The 24,471-nt window shown below is 47.4% G+C and overlaps 7 protein-coding genes across 7 annotated transcripts; 2 read left to right on the top strand and 5 right to left on the bottom strand.

Annotated features, from left to right (window-relative positions):
* Positions 1-1,759: 1,759 nt before the first annotated feature.
* N7537_000907 (KH domain-containing protein) lies at positions 1,760-2,988 on the bottom strand (the record flags this gene model as incomplete). Its single annotated transcript, XM_056891965.1, has 2 exons — positions 1,760-2,460; positions 2,595-2,988. The coding sequence occupies 2 exons, from the start codon at positions 2,986-2,988 to the stop codon at positions 1,760-1,762; spliced, it is 1,095 nt and encodes a 364-aa protein (XP_056756960.1).
* A 600-nt stretch (positions 2,989-3,588) lies between these two features.
* Positions 3,589-4,966, bottom strand: N7537_000906 (alcohol dehydrogenase family protein; the record flags this gene model as incomplete). The annotated part of the gene is made up of 6 exons (XM_056891964.1): positions 3,589-3,691; positions 3,743-3,864; positions 3,915-4,379; positions 4,438-4,534; positions 4,606-4,752; positions 4,818-4,966. 6 exons carry the CDS (start codon positions 4,964-4,966, stop codon positions 3,589-3,591), a joined length of 1,083 nt encoding a protein of 360 aa, XP_056756959.1.
* A 798-nt stretch (positions 4,967-5,764) lies between these two features.
* N7537_000905 (putative Yippee zinc-binding protein Moh1) lies at positions 5,765-6,180 on the bottom strand (the record flags this gene model as incomplete). The annotated part of the gene is made up of 2 exons (XM_056891963.1): positions 5,765-5,998; positions 6,082-6,180. 2 exons carry the CDS (start codon positions 6,178-6,180, stop codon positions 5,765-5,767), a joined length of 333 nt encoding a protein of 110 aa, XP_056756958.1.
* An 815-nt stretch (positions 6,181-6,995) lies between these two features.
* Positions 6,996-9,892, bottom strand: ura7 (small subunit rRNA maturation protein UTP4; the record flags this gene model as incomplete). The annotated part of the gene is made up of 2 exons (XM_056891962.1): positions 6,996-8,773; positions 8,839-9,892. 2 exons carry the CDS (start codon positions 9,890-9,892, stop codon positions 6,996-6,998), a joined length of 2,832 nt encoding a protein of 943 aa, XP_056756957.1.
* Positions 9,893-17,000: 7,108 nt separating this feature from the next.
* N7537_000903 (uncharacterized protein) lies at positions 17,001-17,360 on the top strand (the record flags this gene model as incomplete). Its single annotated transcript, XM_056891961.1, has 2 exons — positions 17,001-17,159; positions 17,220-17,360. The coding sequence occupies 2 exons, from the start codon at positions 17,001-17,003 to the stop codon at positions 17,358-17,360; spliced, it is 300 nt and encodes a 99-aa protein (XP_056756956.1).
* A 2,746-nt stretch (positions 17,361-20,106) lies between these two features.
* N7537_000902 (uncharacterized protein) lies at positions 20,107-21,480 on the top strand (the record flags this gene model as incomplete). Its single annotated transcript, XM_056891960.1, has 2 exons — positions 20,107-20,319; positions 20,383-21,480. 2 exons carry the CDS (start codon positions 20,107-20,109, stop codon positions 21,478-21,480), a joined length of 1,311 nt encoding a protein of 436 aa, XP_056756955.1.
* A 2,539-nt stretch (positions 21,481-24,019) lies between these two features.
* N7537_000901 (uncharacterized protein) lies at positions 24,020-24,281 on the bottom strand (the record flags this gene model as incomplete). Its single annotated transcript, XM_056891959.1, is given in 2 exon segments — positions 24,020-24,180; positions 24,191-24,281. 2 exon segments carry the CDS (start codon positions 24,279-24,281, stop codon positions 24,020-24,022), a joined length of 252 nt encoding a protein of 83 aa, XP_056756954.1.
* Between the last annotated feature and the right edge of the window lie 190 nt (positions 24,282-24,471).

The raw sequence follows: 24,471 nt of genomic DNA, 5'->3' as shown, positions 1-24,471 counted from the left end.
CGTCCACGCCTCTCATATCATCCATGCATGCCAACCGTTCACACATCCGGTCACGTCACCTTCAACTCTTTTACGCAGCGACCCCGCATCTGATCCTGTTTCCTTCGGACATCTGCTTCGACATCGGCGTTCTCGTTCCATCTTTCGAAAGGACTTTGCTTGTTATATGCATGCCTGACCAGTCAGCGTGACAGTTGGAAGTGTCACCTCCTGTCCACAGTTCCACACACAACATTACGCTATGCGTTCTAACGAATCTCCTCTGTATTTGATTTGAGAAGAAACCACACCCGTCACGCTGCCAGCATATTACCCATCCTATTCTATGTCTACATTTTTCTGTGTGATATTTGTCTGCGAGGAATATCTCTAACAGCAAAATCACATCGTCTCACCACCATAGACATATCAATATGTCTATTGGTGGTTTGTCAAATTCATGTACAAAAACCTACCATTGGCGGCGTCTCTTGTCCATAATACTCTACCGGGTGCCACTTTTCTTTTGTGTATCACGGCCTAGGGGTTTCATGTCACTTTTATTTTTCCCTGTTTTTTATTTTTCCCCCTTGTTTACTGTTTATTCTTTTGTCACATCCCAGTTGTTGCGGGCACGTGTTTGTATCTAGGTCTGTTGCCCGAACGTTGGTCTTCTCTCTTATCTCTTTTGTCAGTGAGTCGCAGATGAGCATTTACATAACGATGAAATGGAATGAAATGAGATATTCAACAGCTTTCTTGATACTTCCATTGCCCTATAGTAATATAAATATAATCTAAGCATCTATTGCATTCTGCTTTCGTCTTGTATCTTATATAAATATATCTAATATCGCCGCGGATAAACTAAACGGTCCATGTGCAGACGATGGATATAAGAAATCAGTTCCTTTCGGAAATATCCCATAAGATTCTGACCATGGCTATGTCCTATTGACATTTAACATCAGATATTCAAATTTGAGAATAGCCAAGGTGGTACGCAGGGAAGAGACACATATAAGAAGAGTCATTAGGAGACAAGAAGCGTTTTTTTATTATTTAAAGGTTTCGTTTTCAAGGGTCAAGACACACCACAATAAGGAGAGGGTAGGGTAAAAGGTGATAGCATTGCAGTAAGTCAGGGATAGGAAGAGAACAAGAACAGGGTACATAATTCGAGGAGATAAGAGTGGAGGAAAGACAAGGATCAATATACGCCGCCATTTACAAACTGGTGGCGTACAAGGTGGAACGATGACAAGGACAAGGAGGGAGGTAGAGACTGGGATGGTGGGCGGAGAGGTCTGTGGTTCAGGAATCGGGGTAAAGACGGATTAAGGACATCGGGGTGACAGTTCAGCTGGATGTGAGGAAGCGAGGGAGGGAATGGAGGTGTGAGGGTTAGGATCGAGAGACATTCGGGTTGTGATGCAATTCAACGCACAATAGTCGATAAAGACCACACAAACTTGGTATCTAATACGCATGTGTACCCTCCATCCATCGCAGTGAACTTTTTGTCTTTTTTTGTGAATAAGAGCGACGTGTCGTGAGGCTAGAACCCCAGAAGAGAGCCGAAGATCAAGAGAGAAAGACATAAAGCAATTGGAATGAAATAGAGGAATAAAAAGAAAATAAAAGAAGCGCTAGCACATGACCGCCGCTGATCGTGACCGACAAGTCTCCAAGGAAGTCGTAAGGTCAGAGAACACAAAGAAGTCCTGCTAGGACCGTCTCATCCGCACACACACACACGTCAGGGGTAACCCCGGGGGGTTTACTCCTGGGGAAGCTGACTGCGGCGAGTCTTCTCGGCTTCCAGGTTCTCATAGAGAAGGTACAGAGCCTTTTCGTTAGCCTGAGCACTTCCCATGATGGTGAACATGCGCTCGCCGGTCTCGTCATGAGGAGCCTTAGCGATCGAAATCCGAGCGCCAGAGCTTCGGCGAATCTCTGTGATCTTGGTTCCGCCACGGCCGATGATGCATCCAACCATGTCCGCAGGAATGCTGATGTTCTGGGTCTGGATCTCTTCGCCATCTTCCGTAACTAGGGGGTAACTGCGGTTGCCAGCGTCGGAGTTGGATCGGCGGTTGTATCCACCATCGCTAAAGTCGGCGCCGTTGCCGGTGCGGTTGTACTGACGGCTGTTGGTGTTGTTCTGGTAGCCGTTTCCGGCCGGTGGGTTGTTGTTGAGGGGCTGCGAGCCGCTGAGAGAAGCGCGCACGGCGGGGTTGTAGAGAACGGTACCGGTGCCGCGCTGCCAATCGTCAAGCAGACACTTGCCAATTTCCCAGATGGCCTTCTCGATGCCCTCGGGAGTACCCTGGACCTCGACAATGCGCTCTGTGGATTGGGGGAGCATTTCCTTCTGCGCAACCATCCGAACACCCGATGCATCCTGGATGTGCTTGATCTTCAGGCCTTGTCGTCCAATGATGGTGCCCATCTGGTTGTGGGAGATCAGAAGGCGAATGGCTAGAGAAAGTCAGAACATGCTCAGATCAGAATGAGAATTTCCGGACACTCTGTATGGGTTCCTTGAACTCCACATACAAAAGAACAAGTCCAGATCAAAATATCGAGGGCGAACAAAAAACGATATCACTTACGGTGGGTCCCGTTGTTAGAGACAATACCGCCCATGCCCATCTGCGGGGCACCTTCCAAAAGACCTTTTGCCACGATCGCATAGGCGCGAGCAAGCGAGCGCAATTGACCAGTGACAGTCAGGACGCGGTCATGGACACCGGGAACTACCTTGCTCACGCCGGCCTTGACACCGGTCTCGTCGCGGAGATCGGCCACGTTCTTGCCCGCCTTGCCGATGATGACACCGGCCTCCTTAGAGGAAACAATAGCACGCAGAGTCAACTCAGCGATAGCATACTCCTCCTCGGTCTTGAGGGGCGCCTCGAGGTCACCCTGATCGGCAAGGTTGTCGTTGAAGTTATCGGTCATGGGCTCGTCCACGACAGTGGTTTGGTGAATCTCAGTGGAATCCATTTTTGTCGGTAATCGGTAATTGATGGAGGTGGGAGAAGCGGTTAAACGGGTTGAAAGAGTCAAGTGAGTGGCGGGATAGGTTTCTTTAAGACCGTACGGTCGCGAATTGCGGCGGTAGAGACTTCACACCCAAATAGTGGCAAAGTCAGTTTCGTAATAGAGACAGGAAGGAGTGCGCACGAGACATGCGACTATGCGCAGATTCTCAAGTGAAGGAACCCCATGCAATAGGATCCAACTAGGAAGAGTGAGGACTTACAGAAGAGGGAGATAGGAAGTGGAGAAATGGATGGGAGGGGAAATCGGCAGAATCTCGGATTAGGAGAGGAGAAGAAAGATGTATGGGAAAAGGCAGCTGAGAGAAAGGGGAGAGGGGGAAGAGGAGAAGAAGAAGAAAAGGGAAGAAGGTGAGGAGATGGGAAGATGTGAAGTGAAGAAGTTCAAGTGGTGGAGGTTGCAGGTGTTTTGCTTTAAGCGGAGAACCCGAGTATGAAAATCTGCCTCGTTTTTTTTTTGGACTTCTCTCTTTTATATATTCTCTATATCTCTACTCTTCGATTCCTTTTTCTATTTAATATTACCTGGTTATATACATATTCTCTACTGATCAGCTTGGAATATCACCTTTTGGACCTGCATCTTGTTGAATAGGTCATAGGCCTCCACGGCCTGAGAGAGCGGCATGATCTTATCAGCCATGAAGCTATTCACTGGTTAGCACTAATATATCAGTAAATAGCATGACCACACTCACCCAAGCTTATGTTGGTTCCTCTTGAGCACCTCCAGAGCCTGAGGAGCAACAGACCGAACAGGGCATCGCCCCATCTGGACAGTGAGGTTCTTGGAATAGGCATCATTTCCGTCCCAAGGAATCTGAGTATCTCATTAGCAACAATACTAACCCCAAATCCAGATCTACTTACCTCTCCATTGTGGACACCCACACTGCTAATAGTTCCCCAAGGTCGTAGAAGTTCGAAGCCAGTGCGCAAGGCAGGACTCAACCCGACAACTTCGATGACAGCATCGGCACCACGTCCATTTGTCAGCTCCTGAACACGCTTGTCTAGACCAACACGGTCCAGCTGGAAGTTCCACGGCTCAGCACCGAGTGACTTGGCAAGCTCCAGTCTCGACGGGACTGAGTCAACGGCCAAGATATGCTTGGGCTTGTACTCCAGAGCATTGATGAGCGCACAGAGACCGACAGGTCCACATCCAATCAGGACCACTGTCTGCTCAGCAATCTGCTCGGGGGTCGAGTTCTTGAATGCATTGTTGGCTGCAAACCAGCCTGTGGGGAAGATATCTCCCATAAGCACCAGATACTTCTCGTCAACGCCCTCGGGGGCCTTCATGACGGAGCCGTCAGCATTCGGGATTCGGGCCTGTGTAGTCTTAGTATCAGCATGTAGGGCAAAAACCAAAATATGGTTAGAAACCCACATATTCAGCCTGTCCACCGTCCAAGCTGCCACATCCAAAAAGACTGTTCTTATCACAGCGGGAAGACCACCCTTGCTTGCAGTAGAAGCATTCGCCGCTATCATGATGTCAGCGCAACGTTCCTACAACTGCACTGCAAAACGAGCATCTAGTGAGGATGTAACTTACCAGGAAGTAGTGAACGCAGTGACAACACGGTCACCCTTCTGGAGAGTCTTGACGGCGCTGCCCATCTCAATAACCTCGCCAACAAACTCATGTCCCATGATAAATCCTGTTCCGGCAGGCTCCACGCCACGGAACATGTGCAACTCACTAGAGAACATCACAGAAATTAGCGCTAATGGCCTTTTCGCAAGATAAGTATAGATTAATCCCACCTTCCACAGAGCGCAGTATATCCCACTTTGACTACAATATCCTCCGGGTTCTGCACCTTGGGAATAGGTCTCTGCTCAACAGCTACCTTATAGGGGCCGTGAAACACGACCGCCTGCATCATACCAGAATCCGAGGGAGCGGAAGTCATTCTGATAATGGTCAGTTTTCAGACTTTTTCCAGAAATCCGACAGTTGAAGTACGACAGCAGAGACCTACTTTCGGGGTTTGGTGGGGGAATTCGGAGTCAGCTGGTACAATGACAATGGATATCTCAAGCCAAATTTCTCTTCAATAGCGAACGATCAGATTGTAGACGGATCTGAATGGGTTAGAAAGGAATCTATTGACTAATTCTCCAGTCTCGGACTTCTGTGCGAATCACTTAGTGGGGCTGGTACACTATGCCCACCTACGGTGGTTGGTCTCCACTGAAAGCGCCGAAAATAGGATATAGATGGATATGGTTGTTTTTCTAGTAAGATTTAGTTCTCTACGATGTATGTTGTATATACTTTTAGAATAGCTCCAAGGGAATTAGAGATACCACTCCAGGCAAACTATCCACTCTTATAGATGGTGGATGCTACGTGAAAGATATAAACCTTCAAAATGTATTCCAATGACGTACCAAAAAGGCTGACTGACACCCAAATTCTGCTCTGCAAATGTGTGGCCAGTTCAGTTCCATTGGGTCGAAAGAAACCGAACAAAGAAAAGCAAATACTCCTTGTGACGCCTTTCGCAAATACCAAAGCCGAGAAAGAGAAAGCAAAACAGGTCACAAGAATCATCAGTCTTGAAAAGTACAGAAACACAAGAATGCCCAGAGAATGCAAATCCCACTCTTATGATAGAACCAAGAATCGGCCTGTCAGGTGCACGACAAAGATCAAGGTCGACACACATGAGGGCCATCGCATGGGTGAAAGGAAAACCTCCCTCCCACTAACAAACGACGCAGAACAATTCCTCCTCGAGGATGAACTTTCCCTCCTTGTATTTCTCACTGTTCTCGTACGCCTTGTCGTACTTCCATCCTACCGTTTCCTTGCACTGTCTGCAGGCGATGTCGCGCACAATATGTCGTCCTGTCGTCATGCTGCGCTCTACAGCTTCGCCTTGCGTGACGTTGACAACTTTATTGAAGAGGTATGCTTTCCCGTGTTGGCCTCGGAAGTTCTAGGAAGTCAAAAGTCATGGGTCAGCAACAGGCTATTTATAGTAGGTGTGCAGGAAGAAGAGGATTTGATGAATTCTCATACCCGGCTCATAATCTCATTGAAGTCTGCCAGATGGGTCTTGCATCCCTTACAACCAAAGATTTTGTTGGCAGTCAAGTAAACGTTGTATGAGAGACCCATGGTGGCTGTAAGTATGCGGTTATTGTCGGAGGTAGGATGCGTTTCTGTGGGGGGGTCTGAGATGGCAGCCGAGGTCCTGAGAGGTGAGTTCGAAGCAGCGGAGAGCTGACACTTGAATATAGAAGGGGGTATGTGGTCCGTTTATTGAAAAGGGGCAGTGTGTTTGCCTGCTTTCTTCGATATGCAGTAGTTGGCCCCGCCCTGGCTTCGACTTGGGAGGACCTATGCTGTAGTCCTGCTGTTGACCTCCCTATTGGATTTCTTGAGAGTATAAGTTCTGGCAAACGTAGGGTTTCTCGATCTATGACAGAGTATCCCTGGCGCTTGCAGAGGGTCTATATGGAAGGAAGAAGTGTTGGACTTGACCCTAGAGCTGACGTGTAGACGATAAGCCGATAAGCGGATCGGAAGGAGATTCGGGATTCACGGAGATAATAAGGACAGCGGATTCGAGGCTTTGTCAGAAAGATCAGCTCAGCTCTAGAGGGCGTACAGAGGGTTTAAAAGTCAAGGGAGCCTGAACTCGGAGGCTTTTAAGTCAGTCAGCCCAAGGCCCCGCACGGGTTCTGGATCGTCGTTTTAAACCTTGAAAATCCCCAGCTCCCAAGGTTCCTATTGTCCCCGACTTTTGTACTTCAAGAGATATACGAGAGTCCAGTTATAGAGTTATTTTTGGGGTAATCATCAATTCAGAATCCCTGTACATAAGGCGCCGATAACATGCGCTCCTCCAAGTATGCTCAAATGACCAAATTACATATCGAATCAGCTGCATTCTTTTTTTTTACAGAAACGTCCTCTCACATCTCTCTGCTTCACTCGTAGTCCTTCACGTAACGACCAGGCAATTCAACGTCCCACATAGGTCGCTCCACGACTGCGACTTCCAGTATTCCATTCGGGTTCTGGTCGTCGGAACTGTCATCCGACAAGGTGTTGAGTGGTACGATTCCGAGGATATCACGGTATTTATAAGTGTGCCACCACCGACGAGTAGGTTGAGCCGGGGCACCATTAGCCTCCACCAGCTGTTTCTTCGGGGTATCGCCAGCGGTCTTCCGTGATCCCTTCTGTGGGGTTTCGGTTTCGACCGCAGTTCCATCCCCGCGTCGTAGACGGGCAAGTGTGGTCTCATTGGTGGCTGCAAAGGTCTCGTCGTACTCGTAGGCCTCGTCATCTTCGCCTGCGACACGGGGACGTTCCTTGTCCAGCGCGATCCATTCTCCCTGCGATTCATCACTCCCGACGATCTTGCGGACCTTGGTGCCAAAGTGGACATCCATCTGTGACTGAGGGATTCGGTCACCGGCACCTGTGTTGTGCTTCCTCCGTTCTTCTTCATCGTCGTCGAGGGCCTCGCGCTTGCGCTTCGATGCCTTGGCAAGCTGACCCGCGGTCTTGCCCTCTTCGGCCACAGCTCCAGCCTCCTCGGGGGAGGGGAAGTCTTGGAGCAGATCAAACATCCACAGCCAAGATGCTCCGTAGAGCCAGAGGCGCTCGCGACCCTCAAAGAGATCCCACATGCAACCCATAGCTCGGTCCTTAACGCCTCGGAACTCTGCGGGGAGATATGCCTTGGGGTTGCGTCTAGACCAGTCAGACAATTTGCCGTCCCGAGCGTCAAATTCGATGAGCTGATGCTCGCTTGTGAGGACCATCAACCGATTTTCGCCAGACTGATGCGTGCCATTGGCTAGAAGCTTTTGTGTGGGGGCAGACTTGGGACGGAAGGACAACAAAGTAATGCCAGACTTCATACGAGGAATTGGTGATTCGGTGGCAGCGGTAGTCCAGCGCTCGCCCTCAATTACAACGTCCTCGTCCTCGTCATCAGATGAATCATCGTCGGACTCTGAGGCTCCGTTACGTTTGATCGCACCGTTCGCGGATCCTGTCGCTGTGCCGAGCACCCAAGTGTCGATACAACCAGAGATATCACCACTCGCCAAAACTTTGCTGTCATCTGAGAACACCACAGATCGTATCGTTCTCTCGTAGTCACCCAATGTTCCGTGGGAGGCCTTTTCGTGTCGTACATGGCGTGCGGCTCTCTTGAGCTTTGCGAACTGTGGCACCACCTGGGGTTTCTCATTAGATGCGGATGTTGGCTGGATCCTTGCCATGTAGATGTCGCTGTTGGGGCGAACAATTGAAAGCCATCGGCTGTCGGGGGAGATGGTCACAAGGCGAGCACCTTCATCGGAAAGCACCTTGGGTACGTCGATCTTCTGAATGCGCAGAGCACCCTTCTCATCGCCCTTTCGACGACGGAGAGAAAACAGTTTGACCTCAGAAATGGTTGCAACAGCTAGCGTCTTGCCATCTGAGGACAGCATCGCCGACGAGATATTTTCCTCGCCCTGGATCAGAACCTTACCAACGAGTCTATGGCGTTGGCCATCAATGTTCTCATGCAAAGACGCAGGGCCTCGAGACACACGCCACAAGCTCACTTCTCTGTCCCAGAAACTCATAACCAAACGAGACGATGGCGCGGAGGTGAGCTGAGGAATCTGCGGGAGACTCGAAAGTTTGCGGTGGTGTTCCTTTCCGAATTCACGAAGAGGAAGAACGATCGGTGTAGCGTCGGGACCTTTGACGAGACAAGTTAGCATTGCTAGAACGTCTCAAATTGATAGTGGGCCAGGTTTGACATACCTCCAGACACAGCGATACTGATATCCTTTGTTTCATAGACAGCAAAGGTCTTGACGTCGTGGGTGTGGTAGCGACGATGCATGATCTCAGCCCAGCGACCCTTCTTGTCGCCCTTCTCGCCCTCCTTCTTGCGGTAGACGACCGTCCTCTGGTCGGCACCTCCACTGACAACAGTATCTCCATTGGCACTCACTGCGATATCAAGAGTATCGGCAAGATGGCCCTGTATCCGTTGAACGAGGGAATAGTTCTTCGCATCCCAGAATCGAATTTCACCGGCCGAGTCACCGGAAACGATCGTGCCATCTGGCAGACATTTCACCGACCAAACCAACAGTTCCTTCGGACCACCAGTGGGGCCTTTGCCCAGAGATATTGTGCGCAGCATCTGACCAGTACGAATATCAAAGAGACGGATAGAACTATCAGCATAACCAGCGACGATGGTATGGCGGTTCTGGAAGGTAACGCTCAGGACGCGCGCTCTTTTCGTTGAGGGACGCATCAGACGCAAGAACTTGAGCTCGTTATCAGCAGTAGACAAGATGACAATTGACCCATCCGCACATCCTGCGGCGAGGTGCTGACCGGTGTACTCGCCCTCGGAGGGAGGAAGCACCTTTCCATCTTTGCCCTTGATCGGCTGCCAGCGGGGTTGCGCAGCAAGACACCAGATCTCTCCATAGTTTCCACTGGAGTGGCGCAGCGGGCGACCAGTCTCAAGATCCCATTCGGTGACGGCTGTGGAGTATCCAATGCTAAACAGACGCAGCTTTCCCGGTAATTTGGTACCATCGGGCCCATCCTCCTGGGGATCCAGAGTCCATGCGAGTCCTTCGATGCTTCTATCCTTGCCTCCACGCATCACGGTCTCCTGGAACCAGGCGCCGCGCATCGGATTCCATATTTCAATATCGCCGTTCGCACGACCGATCGCGAGTCTGAGGGTGGGTACGCCACGTCCAGCTAGATCTGCTGACGGGGGATGCGAGAATGCAAGTGCATTGATCGCCTGTGGGTTATAAGAAACGAAACGGCAACGGTGGATATCCATGATTGAAGATGTGGGCTTCGAAGCCAGAGAGCTCGTTTCGGATGATTTTGAACGGTGTGCAAATCAGAAATGGAGGTGCTGAAGATCAATTCAGAAATAATTCAGCTCAGGCTGTAAAACCAGCCTTTAGACAGTCATCTCTTAAACACAAAGGGGTGGTTATAACGTGGTGCCAAAGCTTTCCTTGCAACTGTTGCGCTGCCGCTTTTTTTTTCTGTAGATAATTTTTAGCGGCCGGAATATCTTGGCTAATCGGGTATATTTTCCCGGGATCACGTGCATGAGATTCATGGTGCCTTATGGATCAGGCCAATATGGGGATACATGAACGTTCATGAGAAGAGCAAACAATAACGATGATATATCGCTGTGGCTGAAAGCAGTTCGACCGATTATATGTGCTTTTAGTAGGCTATGGTTTTCAATTTGAAGATGATTGTGCCCCGAGGTCGACTAGTACCTATGTACATGTCAGGGCCTCGGATTCTAGGTTGAAGGATACACTTGTACAGGGGCAAGATTGACAGTGTAGTTGGTAAATCCAAAAGGTACATAGACAACAGCCACTATATATCCGATGCGCCTTGATTGCCCAGCAAAGGAAAGTGGTTTTGGAACATTGTATCTGTGCAACACCACGAAGGTTGTGGGATATCTTCGAATTCCCTATTGCAGCTCACCGTCACAGAAAGAGATGAGTGAATTGCAAATTGACCAACCGATAAGAAGCGGTCAACAACCCTACCATCCACATATTGATTAGGGAGCAATTACCGATCAGCGACCTGACTTGGTCGTGTTGCAGTCTTGATCAGGGGTGTGCGGCAGCACCATTGGATATCCAAGCAAGTTTAGTCAGTGTAAACTGAACACTCGGGTTGTAGCCCGGTTTTAAATTTCAGTGGCGTGGCATGAACTGCATTGTGCTCTTCGAAACCATTGTATATGGAATTGCCATGCCAGATGTAAGGGAGCCAGCGGGAAATCTGCCCCAAAAATGCAAGCTCAGCTGAATCTGTCAGCGCGGGCAGAGTAGACATTTTGCGCCACGAACAACGCAGCCTGTCAACCAATAGTAACATGTAATAGCGAATGGGTGCGACAAGTCCCTATCAGACAAAGGGTAGAGAGTGATGGTCCGTCGACGGACTGCCACATCAGAAGCAACCATCCTTTTTTAGCTTGTCATAGTTCGTTGTGGCTGATTGGAAATAGCCTGTTATGCTTGCCTATGTATCGGACTCCTGAGATACTTGCAGATGAACACTCCGATAGGCCACGACTGTACTTGGCTCTGCAACGGGCAATCCACATCTAATCGCCATGACAATATATCACTGGATGCGCATGAGCGGGCTAAAAGATAGGGGAGGCTGAGATGAATCACCACATCGCAATTGGATAGTCTCGAATCAAAGCGCGGGATAAGGCAACCTCGGCCAGACCGGTGTATGACATCTGCTGCGGGGGGCCTGAGAGACCAGTTCAAATCAACCTTGGGTCTTTGGCAATTTCGAGTATGTTGTATTTCTATGCCGTCATGAAACATTCAGTTCCAAGGAGAAAATAGCCTTCATTGTGCGGGTTGCATGGCGGGATTCCACTTGGTCACAGGCAGCAGCTGCGGGGGTGGCCATTGGAGACCCCCCTGTCAGCATGGGCTCGGACCCAACTTCGGGCGCATTGGATCGATAGTTCGCTTGGGTTTTGCTGATATCAGGGAATATACACTTGTCCTGTCATTTCATTGATTTGAAGGATCACGTTCGTGCTGTTCTTCGGTACAAAGTAACCTTTGATTTGTTTATCCTCCGGAATTGTGGTTGGCTTTGAGGGGATTGTCGCGACCCTGGCTCATCGAACTCAATTAGATTGTTCCTCGTGTGCTTGTGCTTGATCGATTTTCATAAGACGCCGGTGCAAGTTAGGTCCACATGTGCGTACTGTATCCAGCTGAGATGGAGCGCGATCTTTGAGGACATCCCGTCCACGGTGGAACTCTTCGGCAGACCCGATAGTCCGTATGTCGTATATTGAACGTAGGCGACATGGATGATATTATTTGTCGAGCCGGTAACCCCTAACTGCGCCTCGTGGAATCGCGTGCTGCTGTGCCAGAGATGGCGAGGTCATAGACAAGGCTAGTGAACTTATATTATAGTTCACGATTGGCTCCGATTTGGCTTTCATCGCACCTTCCCCATTGGACCCTACTTGCCAGTGTTTGGATTTACCTCGGATAACAAAGATACCGGATCGGCAATATAAACACAATGATAATCCGAAATGATGGACACGAGAGTTTTGCTGGGATTCGCGCCAAGATAGAAAGCAAATTGTCTCGTAAGCAGAAGGTGACCAAGCGGCCGACTGCATGTGCCTTTTCTAGGCCCACTATACAAGCAAATCAAACCATTCCCTCATTTTGAGATATATTATTGACGGGGAGCAGCAATTAATTGGAAATTTTGAAACCATTTTGGTACAATTTTCTCAAATTTTGGTAGATTGCACTATAAAGCGAACGCGCAATACGGAAAGCGAGAAGTGTGGGACGCGAACCTAGCAATGACGGCATAGACTAAACTACGCCGAGTACCACTAAGGTAAGAGACACATGTTATTCTTAGGAAGTTGGATTATGAGTGCTCCTTGGGGTTGAGTTCAAAGGTTTCGAGTTACCGTGCAAACCTTGGAAGAACTCGGTACAAGGTACTCCGTACAAGGTACAAGGTAACAAAGTACAAATTCAATTTATCCTCTTTCGGACAGACTTTGTACATTCTGTATGTATGTTGTACAGTACTCGGTACATTGAAATTGTAAAGCTTCAAAGTGGACCTTTTTTCTTTCCTTACACTACGGGTATTCCCCACTCTGTTTTATGCCCTAAGCCCCGTCAGGTTTAGCGACGTAATGAACAGTCTTGCAGCTTTGGTTACCTGCGCTATCTAAAAGAAGACTTGCTAGGAAAAAAAGTCCGATAGAATAGTTCAATTGATCCGATTTAGAAGGATTCAATATTATCCTGTAGTCCGAGCCTACAAAACTGGTCGAATTATGATAGACAGTGGCGATTTCAAATTGAATTGAAAGAAAGCTAAAGAAAAGGGGCGGGGAATAGGGGAGTGAAAAAAACAGTCTAACCATGGTTTGAGCCTCCGCTGCCCCAGTCAAGCTGTGTATGTTGAACTATTCCCAAAAGGGCCATATTGTCTCGAATTCCCGATCCAGTCCGCGTGGTGAATAATAATTAGCATCGTCCTTATTCGCGGTGGAGCTTCACAACGATTCTATAACGCACAAGACCGAAGAATTGATTCACGGCAGCCTTGAGAACATCTATGTTTAGAGGAAAGGAAGAGACTACAGAAACACGCAAATGACTATCCTATGAGGCAATTTCGGAAATTAGATGTACGTAACTCCGAGGTACTTCTTTTTACGGAGTCAGAGTACTAGTTGCAGGGTTTACGAGCATTTCATCTGAACTTCATGCACCTCGTCCACTACCCAGAAAAGTTCTCCAACTGAAGGACCAAGAAGAGAGGAAAAAAAACCTGCGTAGTGGAGCTGTTTCTGCCAAACACAGAAAAACCTTTGTGACATTTGTATAACTCCCCGCAGAGGGGCCACAAAACATCAAATTTTCACCGGTCAAGGATGCAGCTTTTTGCCCGATACATACGGAAATAAATATGTACGTGGGATTTCGCTGCGATTTACAACCGAAGAGTCTCCGGGATCCAATGTATTCGGATATCTAGACAGCAATTCAGTTTCAATGCAATGATAGTTTAAGAGATATATAAATGGTAATTATTCAAGGTTCTTAGTTTACCTAGGAATTATACCGAGAGATGCCCAGGTGATTAAAGCCACTAGAAACTTATCCGAGGAACATAGCCACAAATTTCAACCTCTTTGTGCGTACGGTATCAGCACTATCCGACGGCAGCCACAGTTCCGCCACATCTTCTTTCCACATTAAGACGGTGGAGCGGAAAACCATCAAATATAGCGGGGCGGAAGAGAAAATGAACTCGCGCATACATACATACATTTTAGAACCTTGTTGCAATGGACACCGGATGGTGAACAGGAAACAAAAAGCGGTGGGGATTTCAACCTTTTCCAATAGTACCATGGTTGATGTATCCCGGCACGGCCCTGGGATAACCGTTGTTGAAGGTGGAGTTTGGGTTACGTCCACGGGTACTGTGTACTCGGAATTTGCGATGATTCCATGGTTCAGAAGACGTGTGATGTCGGAGGGCATTAATTTGGAGTGGAATGGATCCATCTGCGAGGCGAGAAAAAAAAAGTTCGGATCCCACACTTACGTTTTTATCGGGTTCTTTGCTAGGTTTTCTGTGGGCTGTATCATACTAGGGTGTTTTGTATAGACTGCAAGTCTCCGGAACTGGTCTCTAGATACTCTGTACGGAGTATGAAATGTATCGATATGGGATATCAAGTATGAATTAGATAGTACTTGTATTGTGTGTATAGAATGCACATAGTATCCACTTAAAAATGATTACCCTACACATCAGTTACCAGTGATGATATTTGATGCAGAACATGTAACTGGTACATGATTTGATGAGATGTCTAATATCCAGTCCACACCGCCCTCTAACAAACGAGTAATGTCTGCGAAAGAGCATTGATCTACATTGGGAGCAGAAATCCGACATGAGGGTTTGACGCCTCCTTAGACTAATGAACTCCCTGTATACTCCGTAGTACGGAATACAATATGTATGGTGGAAGGATCTTCCCCTTGCAGAAAGAAATATACACATCGAAGATTGAAAGTGAAATAAGCAACGTGGAGGGAAATCGAAGGGTTATATTACTGCGTCTTGGTTGCAGGGCCATGAGCAAGGGAAACCACATCTATATACTGCGCCCCATCGGGGGAAAATCTTGCAGCAACCGGGGAAACAAACCGATGTCAGGCTATTTAAGTTTTGATGCATAGACAAGTGAACACCTCCTTGAAGACTTGACTTGCATTGCTGGGTGTTTGCGGGTGAGGTTTTACTTACCAAACACCTAACACCTAACACACAGGGATCAAGCACCCCTTGAATTAACTTAAGCACTTCTAACAGGCAATTCTCTATCCAAAGAGCCATGTTGAGCAAAATGCCTGTGATTAAAATAAATGAGAGGTTGAAATTCACATCCAAAAATAGATAAAATTGCAACTAATCCGCTACGGGAAACTAAAGAATCTGGGGCCAATAGAAGTGCCAGACCAAGTCCAGACTCAAATTATGCCCATCGCCATATGCGCGCGCTTTAAAGTTACCCTCGTCCTTTAGACTGCTTCATGCTGTCGGTACTTGAAACATGGGGCGAGACATGCGTCAGGAGACAAATATGGCAAGTTGTGCTGATTAGCAAGGGCTTTTCTTCCCCTTTTCAGGATGTACAGTACCGCGCCGGCTGGGCGCATCGGAAGCACATCAGCCAGGTACTAGTTTCCAAGCCATCCGGGCAACCTCTGTGGGCACATGTAAATCACCTCTTACTAAGTGCTGATTTAATGAAACTGTGCGCGGCTGCAGTGGGATGTGCCTCATTGCGACCACGTAATTGCTGCATGGGCCTAGTCTATCCCCGGAACCCCTTTTCCCTTGAACAGCTTTACAAAGATCGTTTTAGTCCAATTGTTTCTTACGGTTTGCCTTCCTAGAATGATTTAGCAGACCTTACGGAGTACGGAGTATCAGGCTTGTACATCGGTGGTGGGACAGAATCCCGATAATTACCCTTCACTTTCTACTGAGTAGTACAGGTCATCCCCGCCAATTGGGGTCGAACTACTTAAGTAGGTAACGGTAGTATACAAATTAGCTACATAGTGCTATCACATGGATAATATATACAAGTTCAACTAGAATCCCGGAGTACACAAGTATATACAATTTAAGTAGACGCTTGCCTAAAATGAAAATGTTTGGATAGGGGTATCTACAATTGATTAACACAATAGGGAATAGTTAAGGAATACATGGTGCCAGACTCATCAGGTATGAGGCCTAGGCTCTTATGCCGCTGACATGTTAGTAAGAATGAAGAGGTAACTAACTAGTTACTCCGTACAATTTATCTACAGTACACATATTACCTTAAGCCTTGGCGATTAATTTAACTGGTATGATACAACAAAAGTCCCTGGCATGCTATGTGAGTTTCTAACAAGAGTCTAAATTTGCAGACCAAGTGTGTGTTTGTGATCTGCTTTCTGCATATTAGCCGTGTCTATCATTCAGGTTTCTTATTTGAGAGTCCCTTGCTTTGCTACGTTGTACAGTCCCGACGGAACCCTTTAATGGCCATCGCTTATCTCTTCCCCTTTTTCTTTCCCTACTAGGCTTGCACGAGGCGGGAATACTCCATTGTTGATAGGGGGATCATTGCTTCGGCAACTGTCGTCCCCGGTTTAAATGAGAAGGCGCCAACAAATGATTCGAACTGCATTCCTTGAACAAGTTGAGTAAGTGAAACGTACGGATCCACTACTCCGTGCTAGATGTAGAGCCTTATGCGCTGTCATATATCAAGCTGCACTACTCCGTATAGACCGGTCAATTGTATCCGTTTACTTTGATGTACACATCCTGTGCATGTCATTGAGAAACGGCCGAGTCGCATAATGATCGATATTTTTTGTGTGTGCGGATATGCAATTGGGTGGCTGAGGTTAATGACTGGACCTTACAGAGCACTCTCAATGAACTTATGTATTGTAAGGGGATGAGGCAAGGGGAGACTGCGAAAATCTCCGAATCGAAATTGTGTAGAGCAACAGGGATATGATTCGCAGAGATTGACCTGGGGAATTTACGCGTCCAGTACTCCGTAAAGAGTGGGATTCTCACGGCTAAACCAGTCAATCCTGATGAGTCGAGACGTCTACAAACCTTATCTCGGGTCGAGAAGCTGGGGACAAATCAAGTGCATCTTCAGTGGTGTCACAGGCGGCAGATGCCGTAGGGATGATACTCTGTACTCTGTACAAAAAAAAAAAAACCTAAGTTACATACGTGTTGATCTAAATAGGGATTAATTCAAGTGATTGTAAAAAAGAAGAATGGAGAAAACGTGCCCAAATTACGAGAACCTGCTTTTGCGACCGAAGACCGAACCTTGGAAAATATCCCCACATGGACTCGCAGGAGACCGAGATCCCTGCAAGACAAAGGAGGCTCGGGTTATCAATTTAGGACAACCCAAGCACACCCCAGCTGAGGTACGCGAATGGGGAAACACGCGAGATGAAGTCAACAGCAGGGCAATCCCAACTTTCTAGGCCAGTCAGCGCCCCCAGCCCGCAGACCCTGGAACACACGACCGTATCGGAGGGCTTCGTACGAAGAGAGCCCAGCCCATTGCAGGACTAGTAACCAAGGTGCTGGATGACGAGCCAACAATGGCTGAGGATTGGCCTTAATACTTTGTCGATCAGGAGCTTTTTTTGGGCCGGAACTCGCGGTTGTTTTGGCCCCATTTATCTTTCTTTCTTTCTTTCTTTTTTTTCTTTATTTGTCTTTTAGAATAGGAAAATGCAATAGAATTTCGGAGAATTCTAGACATTTACTTAAAATTATTAGGATGAAAATATAGGAAAATGGGCTTTGAAAAGGTTGAAATGTCTCGGTAGCGACGGAGATCTCTCCACCGTCGAAGAAACTCCTTCAAATTACTAGTCTAAGAAAATGACTGGGTCGCGGCATACGGTTGAAAACGCAATATTCGAGTTTCAAAGTTATATGCAATGTATATTGTAGACACATCGGATTTCTAGAGTTTAACATGAATACTAGTACTCGATAATTTTGGTTATTTTAGTTATTCTAGTTAGGTTAGTAAATGTATGAATATCCTAATTCAGTATCTCTGTTCCTGTACCTATGTGCCTTGTGCCTGATCCCACGTTTGAAACCTCTGGAGTTCTAAATAACAACTACAGTTTCAAGCAGTTTTTGCAGGTTTCAACTCCTGTCTTGTATCCTTGCAGAGAGGAGAGAAGCCCTAGTTACCTATCAAAGTTACCGATCTTCCCCTGGGATACGTAAATTATGGAACATGGAACATCATACTGTAAATTTCCTGTACGCTGTATGCTAACCTTCAGCCTCCACTTGTCTCGTGGATTACCATACAACCAGCTCTCTCCGTGTGTATCTCCGTGTCTTCTCAGCTTCTTAACCTCTTCCTTTTCCTTCTTTCTCTTCCCACACCCGCCTGGAGAGAGAAAGTCAAAACCCTCCTCCTTGTACCTCTCTCCTTCTCTTCTTCATACCCTTTTCTCTTCCCTTTTTCCCCTCCCCTCTCTCCTCCCCTGCCAATCCTACGGAGATCCCAGAGTCTGGTCTACTGGCTGAGTTACGGTTCGACGACATTCCAGTCGACGCAATCTCATTCAGCCCGCTGCACTAGCACTCAAGTCGAGTCGATTTCACCTTCGCACTTGACCTTCCAATTCGACGTTTGTTAACTCAAACGGCGATCCTTCGTTCTTGTCCGCCCGGTGCCTCCCTGATCCTCGGACTTTTGACGATTTGGACCCTCCTGTTCCAGCTCCTGCCGGTTAGACGAGCGACAGCGTAGGAAACCCATTCAGGTTGACTTTTTGTTGATACGAATTCGTTTTCGGTATCAGATTGACATTGAGCTTCAAAAACTTGGGTAAGAAATTCCGTTTTTTTTTTTGTGCTTTGAGGTGTGCATGGTGTCAAGGTCGGAACGCCCCGATGGATAGACGAGCAACGGATACTCGAGTTTTCTCAACATGAGCCAAGAGATTGAATAAATTTCCACACGAAAAAAAAAAAAATCATTTCCAGAGTGCATGAAAAGTTGGCCCACCAGACATAATCAAGGCATGGCCTCAGGGCCATGTCTAAGCATCCAGCAACCCCAACCTCATACCTCCGATTTTGCTTCGTTTCCCACCCGAGACAACAAAACACACTGAGAGCCAGATATGGGAAGTAGCAGTTTATTGAGCAATGAAGGTTGCCGTCCATGCAGACGGCAAATTATATTCTCAACTACAATTGTGGAATGCATATCTTACTTGATATGCAATGTTTTGCCAGGGTCCAACCAGCGGTGGAGATTGCTTCTATATCCACCCAAGCGTGGGAATATTTAAGGGGTCGATGAAAATCCCATACTCTTACTGAACATGCCGGATATCGGGGTGACGATCAAACTGTGACACAACATACCTCAATTGCACTTGATTGTTGGCTGGCATCAATTGTTAATTGTTGATTGCCATTATATTTCGGACCGTTGACTGCTGCGAATGCAATTGACGAATAGATGACTGACATGGTTGCCTATTTTAGGACTTGTTTCATCTGAATCTTGGATATAAACTCACTTGTCTCCTCAAGTAGACTTCATCCTTGAATCTCTGGAACTTCTTCCATCTAAGAAACTCTATCAGTCTCTTCACTGAGCCTTGTTCTTTCAACTCGTTAATTCGTGAAGTGTGAGTTCAAACCATTCCGTTACCAAGGCATCCCCCCTGATGATTGTGACCCCCTTCATAGGGTTATTCTCCTGCACTCCACATTCCGCAGCACTAGCCTAGGGGTGAAGACGTTGACTCGTACTTCATCTCTTCGTTGGTATCCAACAGAATCCTAATTCACCGGATCATTCCTGCCTAGATGCCAGTCTTGTCGTCACGGTAAGGGTTGCATTGTGCCCCTCTTCCCGAAGGCTCTTTTCTGGGTTAGTACTTCTCCGAAGGAGTGATGACCCTTCCCGTCTCCTACATGGATATCGGCATACATCTCTACACTCTACCTCATTGTGCTCTTCCCCTCTCATGCTCTCTTGCTTTCCCATCACTTATCACTTAGACGTTACAATTTTTTAATGACTTCTTTTTACGCCGGCCTCCGCTAATATTAATTCCTTTCAGCCTTACCTTCGAAGACTTCCTCTCGGCCACCTTTTCCCAGCATTCGAACTATTGTTTCACGCTGATCCACTCATTAATCGTTACAAATTTTCCGTCATTCATTCCAATACACTAATACCACGACTGTCACTCTCTTAATTCCGTCGTTGCCTGATAGACCTGTTCTTCAGGCTTCCTTTTATTGAAACTCGGCAAAACGACCCCCATACATCAACTTGTGCTTCATACTTCGGTCGATCCAAGTACTTCCGCAATCATGGATTATCATCGCAACTACCGTCCTTGTCCCACCTTCTTTGTGGAAGAGGAGTACGGCATGGAAAGTCGCATTCGGCAAGAGCGCCAGGCGAAACAGGAGCATGAGAAGCAGATGGCTCGTGAGCGTCAGTATGTTATGGCAGATGAACTGTCCAATCTCACAAGTGAACAGCTTCGGGACGATGTCCTGAGTCACATGTTGGAAATGGATGTGAGTTTGATCAGATACGTCTCTTTCCCAAGGTTATACGTTGCTAACCTAGTCATCACGTAGAACCAAACCCTGCCCGACGTCGAGTCCATTGACATCCAAACCGAGATCCAGTGGTTCATGCGACCATATCTTCTTGACTTTTTGATCGAGGCCCACACTGCGTTCCAGCTGCTGCCATCCACCTTGTTCTTGGCGATCAACCTTCTAGACCGATACTGCTCCAAGCGTGTGGTCTACAAGCGTCACTACCAGTTAGTTGGCTGTGCAGCTCTACTCATCGCGGCCAAGTACAATGACAAGAAGGATCGTGTCCCCACTATCAAGGAGCTGAAGTCGATGTGTTGTTCTCTTTACGACGACGATATGTTCACTCAGATGGAATGGCATGTCCTCCAAACTCTTGGCTGGTCCATTGGACACCCGACTGTGGATGCTTTCTTGCAGCACGCTGTTCTGGATGATGCTTACGACCCCGAGGTGGAACACATGGCTTTGTACATCCTGGAGATTGCCTTGTTCCACCGGGACTTTGTCGCCAAGCTATCATCTGAACTTGCTCGTGCTGCTCTTGCGTTGTCCCGCTGCATTCTTAACCGACCGCAGCCCCGTCACACCCACTGGTCATCGCAGTATGACTCGATGACTCTTGTTGCCTTGTCCCAGCAGTTGCACCAACCGTCCACCGTCGTCGCCCGCAAGTACGCTTCTGCCCACTACTCTCGTGTCTCGAAGGTCATGGAACACTTCCTCAACCGTCAGGCTTCGTTGGCAACCTACGCCCGTTGCACTCCTCCGGTCGAGACTCCTATTGAGTCTAAGCCGTACAATGGAGAGATTGGTCTTGCCACCCCTCAGAAGTCTCAGCAGTTGACAGCTATTCCTCATGGTTACCTCACTCCTCCAATCACGCCGGACAACGAGGCACTTGTGCATGCTCATACACAAATGGCCAATCACGATATGAACCGCGGAATGCCCACTGTCCACCATGGCTGTTCCCCTTCCCCCGTACCATCTGCTGAGATGCAATACATGAACAGCGAAGCATACCAGCAACAGCAGGAGGCTATGTACATGGCTCAGCAAGCATCGCTCCAGCAGTTCCCTCTGGCACCTACCCACATGGGAATGAGCCAGACCTATCAGGGTGGGATGTAAAAGAAACGACGGAACGAGCAGCAATCCAAATGGTATCATTTGGACCTTGCACATATTTCCAGCACTTCATTTCATTTCTCATCTTCATAGAATGACTCCAAGGAGCATCTGATTCCGCATTGATTCACCTCGATATCTCATCTTAATACTCAATGCGCCACACCCGCTTGTCGACCTGTGCCATATCCCCCGAACTCGACTGCATCCACTTTCGTCCTTTACGCTTTGCATTCGGCTCTGATTCCGCTGGATCAGAGTCGAGACCAGCCCTTCACTTCCTGTTCCAAAAATTGCATACCCATTTGCTCCCTATACCCATTAGTCTTGGGTCATCAGTTGCACTTGATTTAACCATCTAGCATTGCGAGCGCGAGCCATGTTGATTTATTTGTTTCTCAAGAATACATTTTGCTGCTTTCTACTCCCCTCGTCATATTAACTTCTCTTCTATTTGTCAAGGAATACCACACACCCTTGACACCTTGTATTTCTGCGCGCCAATTGGTGCTGCCTTTTTTGATATCCCCCCCCCCCCTTGCCCTCCACGATCCTTAGCAGTATAACTGCCTTCCCAATCGCGTCCCCAATCCCCTACCCCAACCCCTACCCATTCGCCCTCAACCCCCCAAACCCCGTTTTTCATGTGCCTCGTTCCTCACGTTGGCTCTTCTGCGCAACGTGCATGAATCCGTCTCCTGTCTGATGACACCGAGTTGTCTCACATACCAGGAGAGTGGGCTCAGAGGTCGCAAAAAAAAGCAAAAAAAGTGTGAAAACCCGGAAAAAATTATATGTCTTCTGGGGAGGAAAGGCCACCAAGTCCATATTTCGTTGGACTCATGGTGCCTTTTCTTTTCCCTCTGCTCTCCTCTTCCTTTGTATCTAGCCCTTGACACATGCCCTGAACGCCTGTCCGTCATCCATTACTGGAGCCGGAAGGCAAGGTGCCTTTTTCTTTTATCTCTTGTGTGGATTTGAGAATGGGGCTGTCGGTTTGCCGCTTGGCTCTGAAATATATCCCATTTTCAGTGAATCTTTGGATGCTGTAGAATTGTAGTCTTTCTTTAGTCTTGTAGAGTACTTTTTCTTTTCATGGATCCTCTGTCCGCGAGCTACTTCGTGGTAACCATGGTCCTCTCTCGTCTATGATCAATTAGTGGGAACATGTCGCCTTTTCTCTGGGTTTCACCTTCGATCTCCATTCCCTTGCTCTGGGATATATTACTACTGTTAGTCCTCTGTTTTGTTGCCGTACTTTCCATCGATATTCTGACCACTCAAACAAAGTCTTCGATATATTTTAGCGTGGTTGAGGTTTGTTTGTATAATATATATGGACCAACTTTGTCCAAATCACAATCACTATATATCAAAGGCTGTACTGTTCAATCCCACATAACTTCCCCGCTTACCCCCAATAGTCACCAATTGCTGCTGCAGCTCGGAAAGAGAAAGAACCAGTTAGGATCGAGTGTTCCTTATGACAATTTCCATTCTAAGCTAGAGACTTCTATGGCTGAATTGGACGTAGTTCATTTGAAAGGCGCCATATCCCTTCGGATTTTCTCATATCATTAGGTTTGAAATTACGAAAAATAATAGATAATCTGATTCAAGCATCATTGGTTGGGTATCTATCTGGTGGCGAGGCAAATTGGAATGTATATATGACAATTATTACTAGAGAGACGGCACAAACATGTCAGAAAGGAGATTGCAGCTGAATTGACCTAATCATTATATATATCTCTAATTTTACCAAAGTAAAAAAAGCATAAATCAAGTGAATATGAGATTCGATAATAAAACAATAATATCTCTCTTGAGAATACAATTTCGCTCATTCGCAATAAATCCAGATCTAGTAGATCCAATAATAATACCCACGCTATGCATCGCAACAAAAGAAACAAAATAGGGTGTCAGCCCAATTAGCCCTCCCAGCGTGACCATGCAGCTAGCTGCTAGCCATGCCGAGAGACAAACATGTGTAGTTTCAACAGTAACCAGTAGAGTTGGAAGGGTAGAAAGTAAAAGGTAGGGAAGAGTATAACCAGACCACAAAGAGTGAACCCAGAAAGTAGCGAGACAAGAAGCAAAAGAGGAAAACGCCTCCAGAATGATGATACAAGGGGGTAAGAGTGGAGACGCGAAAATCCGGGGAGACGCAGGGATTCAGGTGAGGCAATCGTCGAAAAAGGGAAAACGGCACAGAAGCTCCGAGAATCAGACAATTTGAACGCCCCGATCTGGTCAGGGGGGAAAATAGAGAAAAAGAGAAAAGGGTCGGTGACGGTGACGAGAGGCCGAAAAAAAGGGGGTTTTGGCGTCCAATGGTCTCCCCAAATCATGTTCGTCGATCATCGCCTCACTTTTCTTTTTTTTTTGGTCTTTTTTTTTGGTTTCTTTTTCTCTCGGTCTGGACCTCTTTTTTTTGCCTTGTAACGCGCGTGTAAAATGGGATCCGCGTCTCCTTCGAACCGACTATGCAGCAATTGAGGCAACTGCATAGGCCAATTCGAGTTTGTAAAGAGAACAACTACTTCCAGCGTTGTTTGTCCCAGTCAGATGGCCGCGTCTCATCGTATATTCGGCCGCCCTTGTTGTGGACGACCACCGGAGGTTTGCGGACGGGATTGGTTGCTAGGATGTGCATTAGCTCGGGCTGAATCTGGAGATCGGGGACAGGGATGTGAGGCACTTGACATACTTAGACTTCGGACTACGGTGGCGACCACCTGATCACTGCTGCTGGCTCTGCTTGCCAGTGTGGAATTGGAGTCGTTCACTTTGTGTGGCATTGTGAATGGTTGGAAGAATTGTAGGAATTGGGTTGTGTTTGTGGTTGTGGTTTGAGGATGGAGATGGAGGTGGAAAGTGAATAAGAAGAGGGAGAGAGAGATTAGGGTATTAAAAAGAGGTAGAAGTAGAAAGGTAGAAGTAGAAAGGCAAAGAGGTAAAGAGACGAAGAGATATGTATAGAAAGCGTCA

Source organism: Penicillium hordei (assembly GCF_028827395.1).
Source record: "Penicillium hordei strain IBT 12815 chromosome Unknown utg000001l_segment0_segment0, whole genome shotgun sequence".
Lineage (NCBI taxonomy): Eukaryota > Fungi > Ascomycota > Eurotiomycetes > Eurotiales > Aspergillaceae > Penicillium > Penicillium hordei.
The sequence above is the reverse complement of the archived record's forward strand: the minus strand, read 5'-3'. Positions and strand labels throughout refer to the sequence as shown.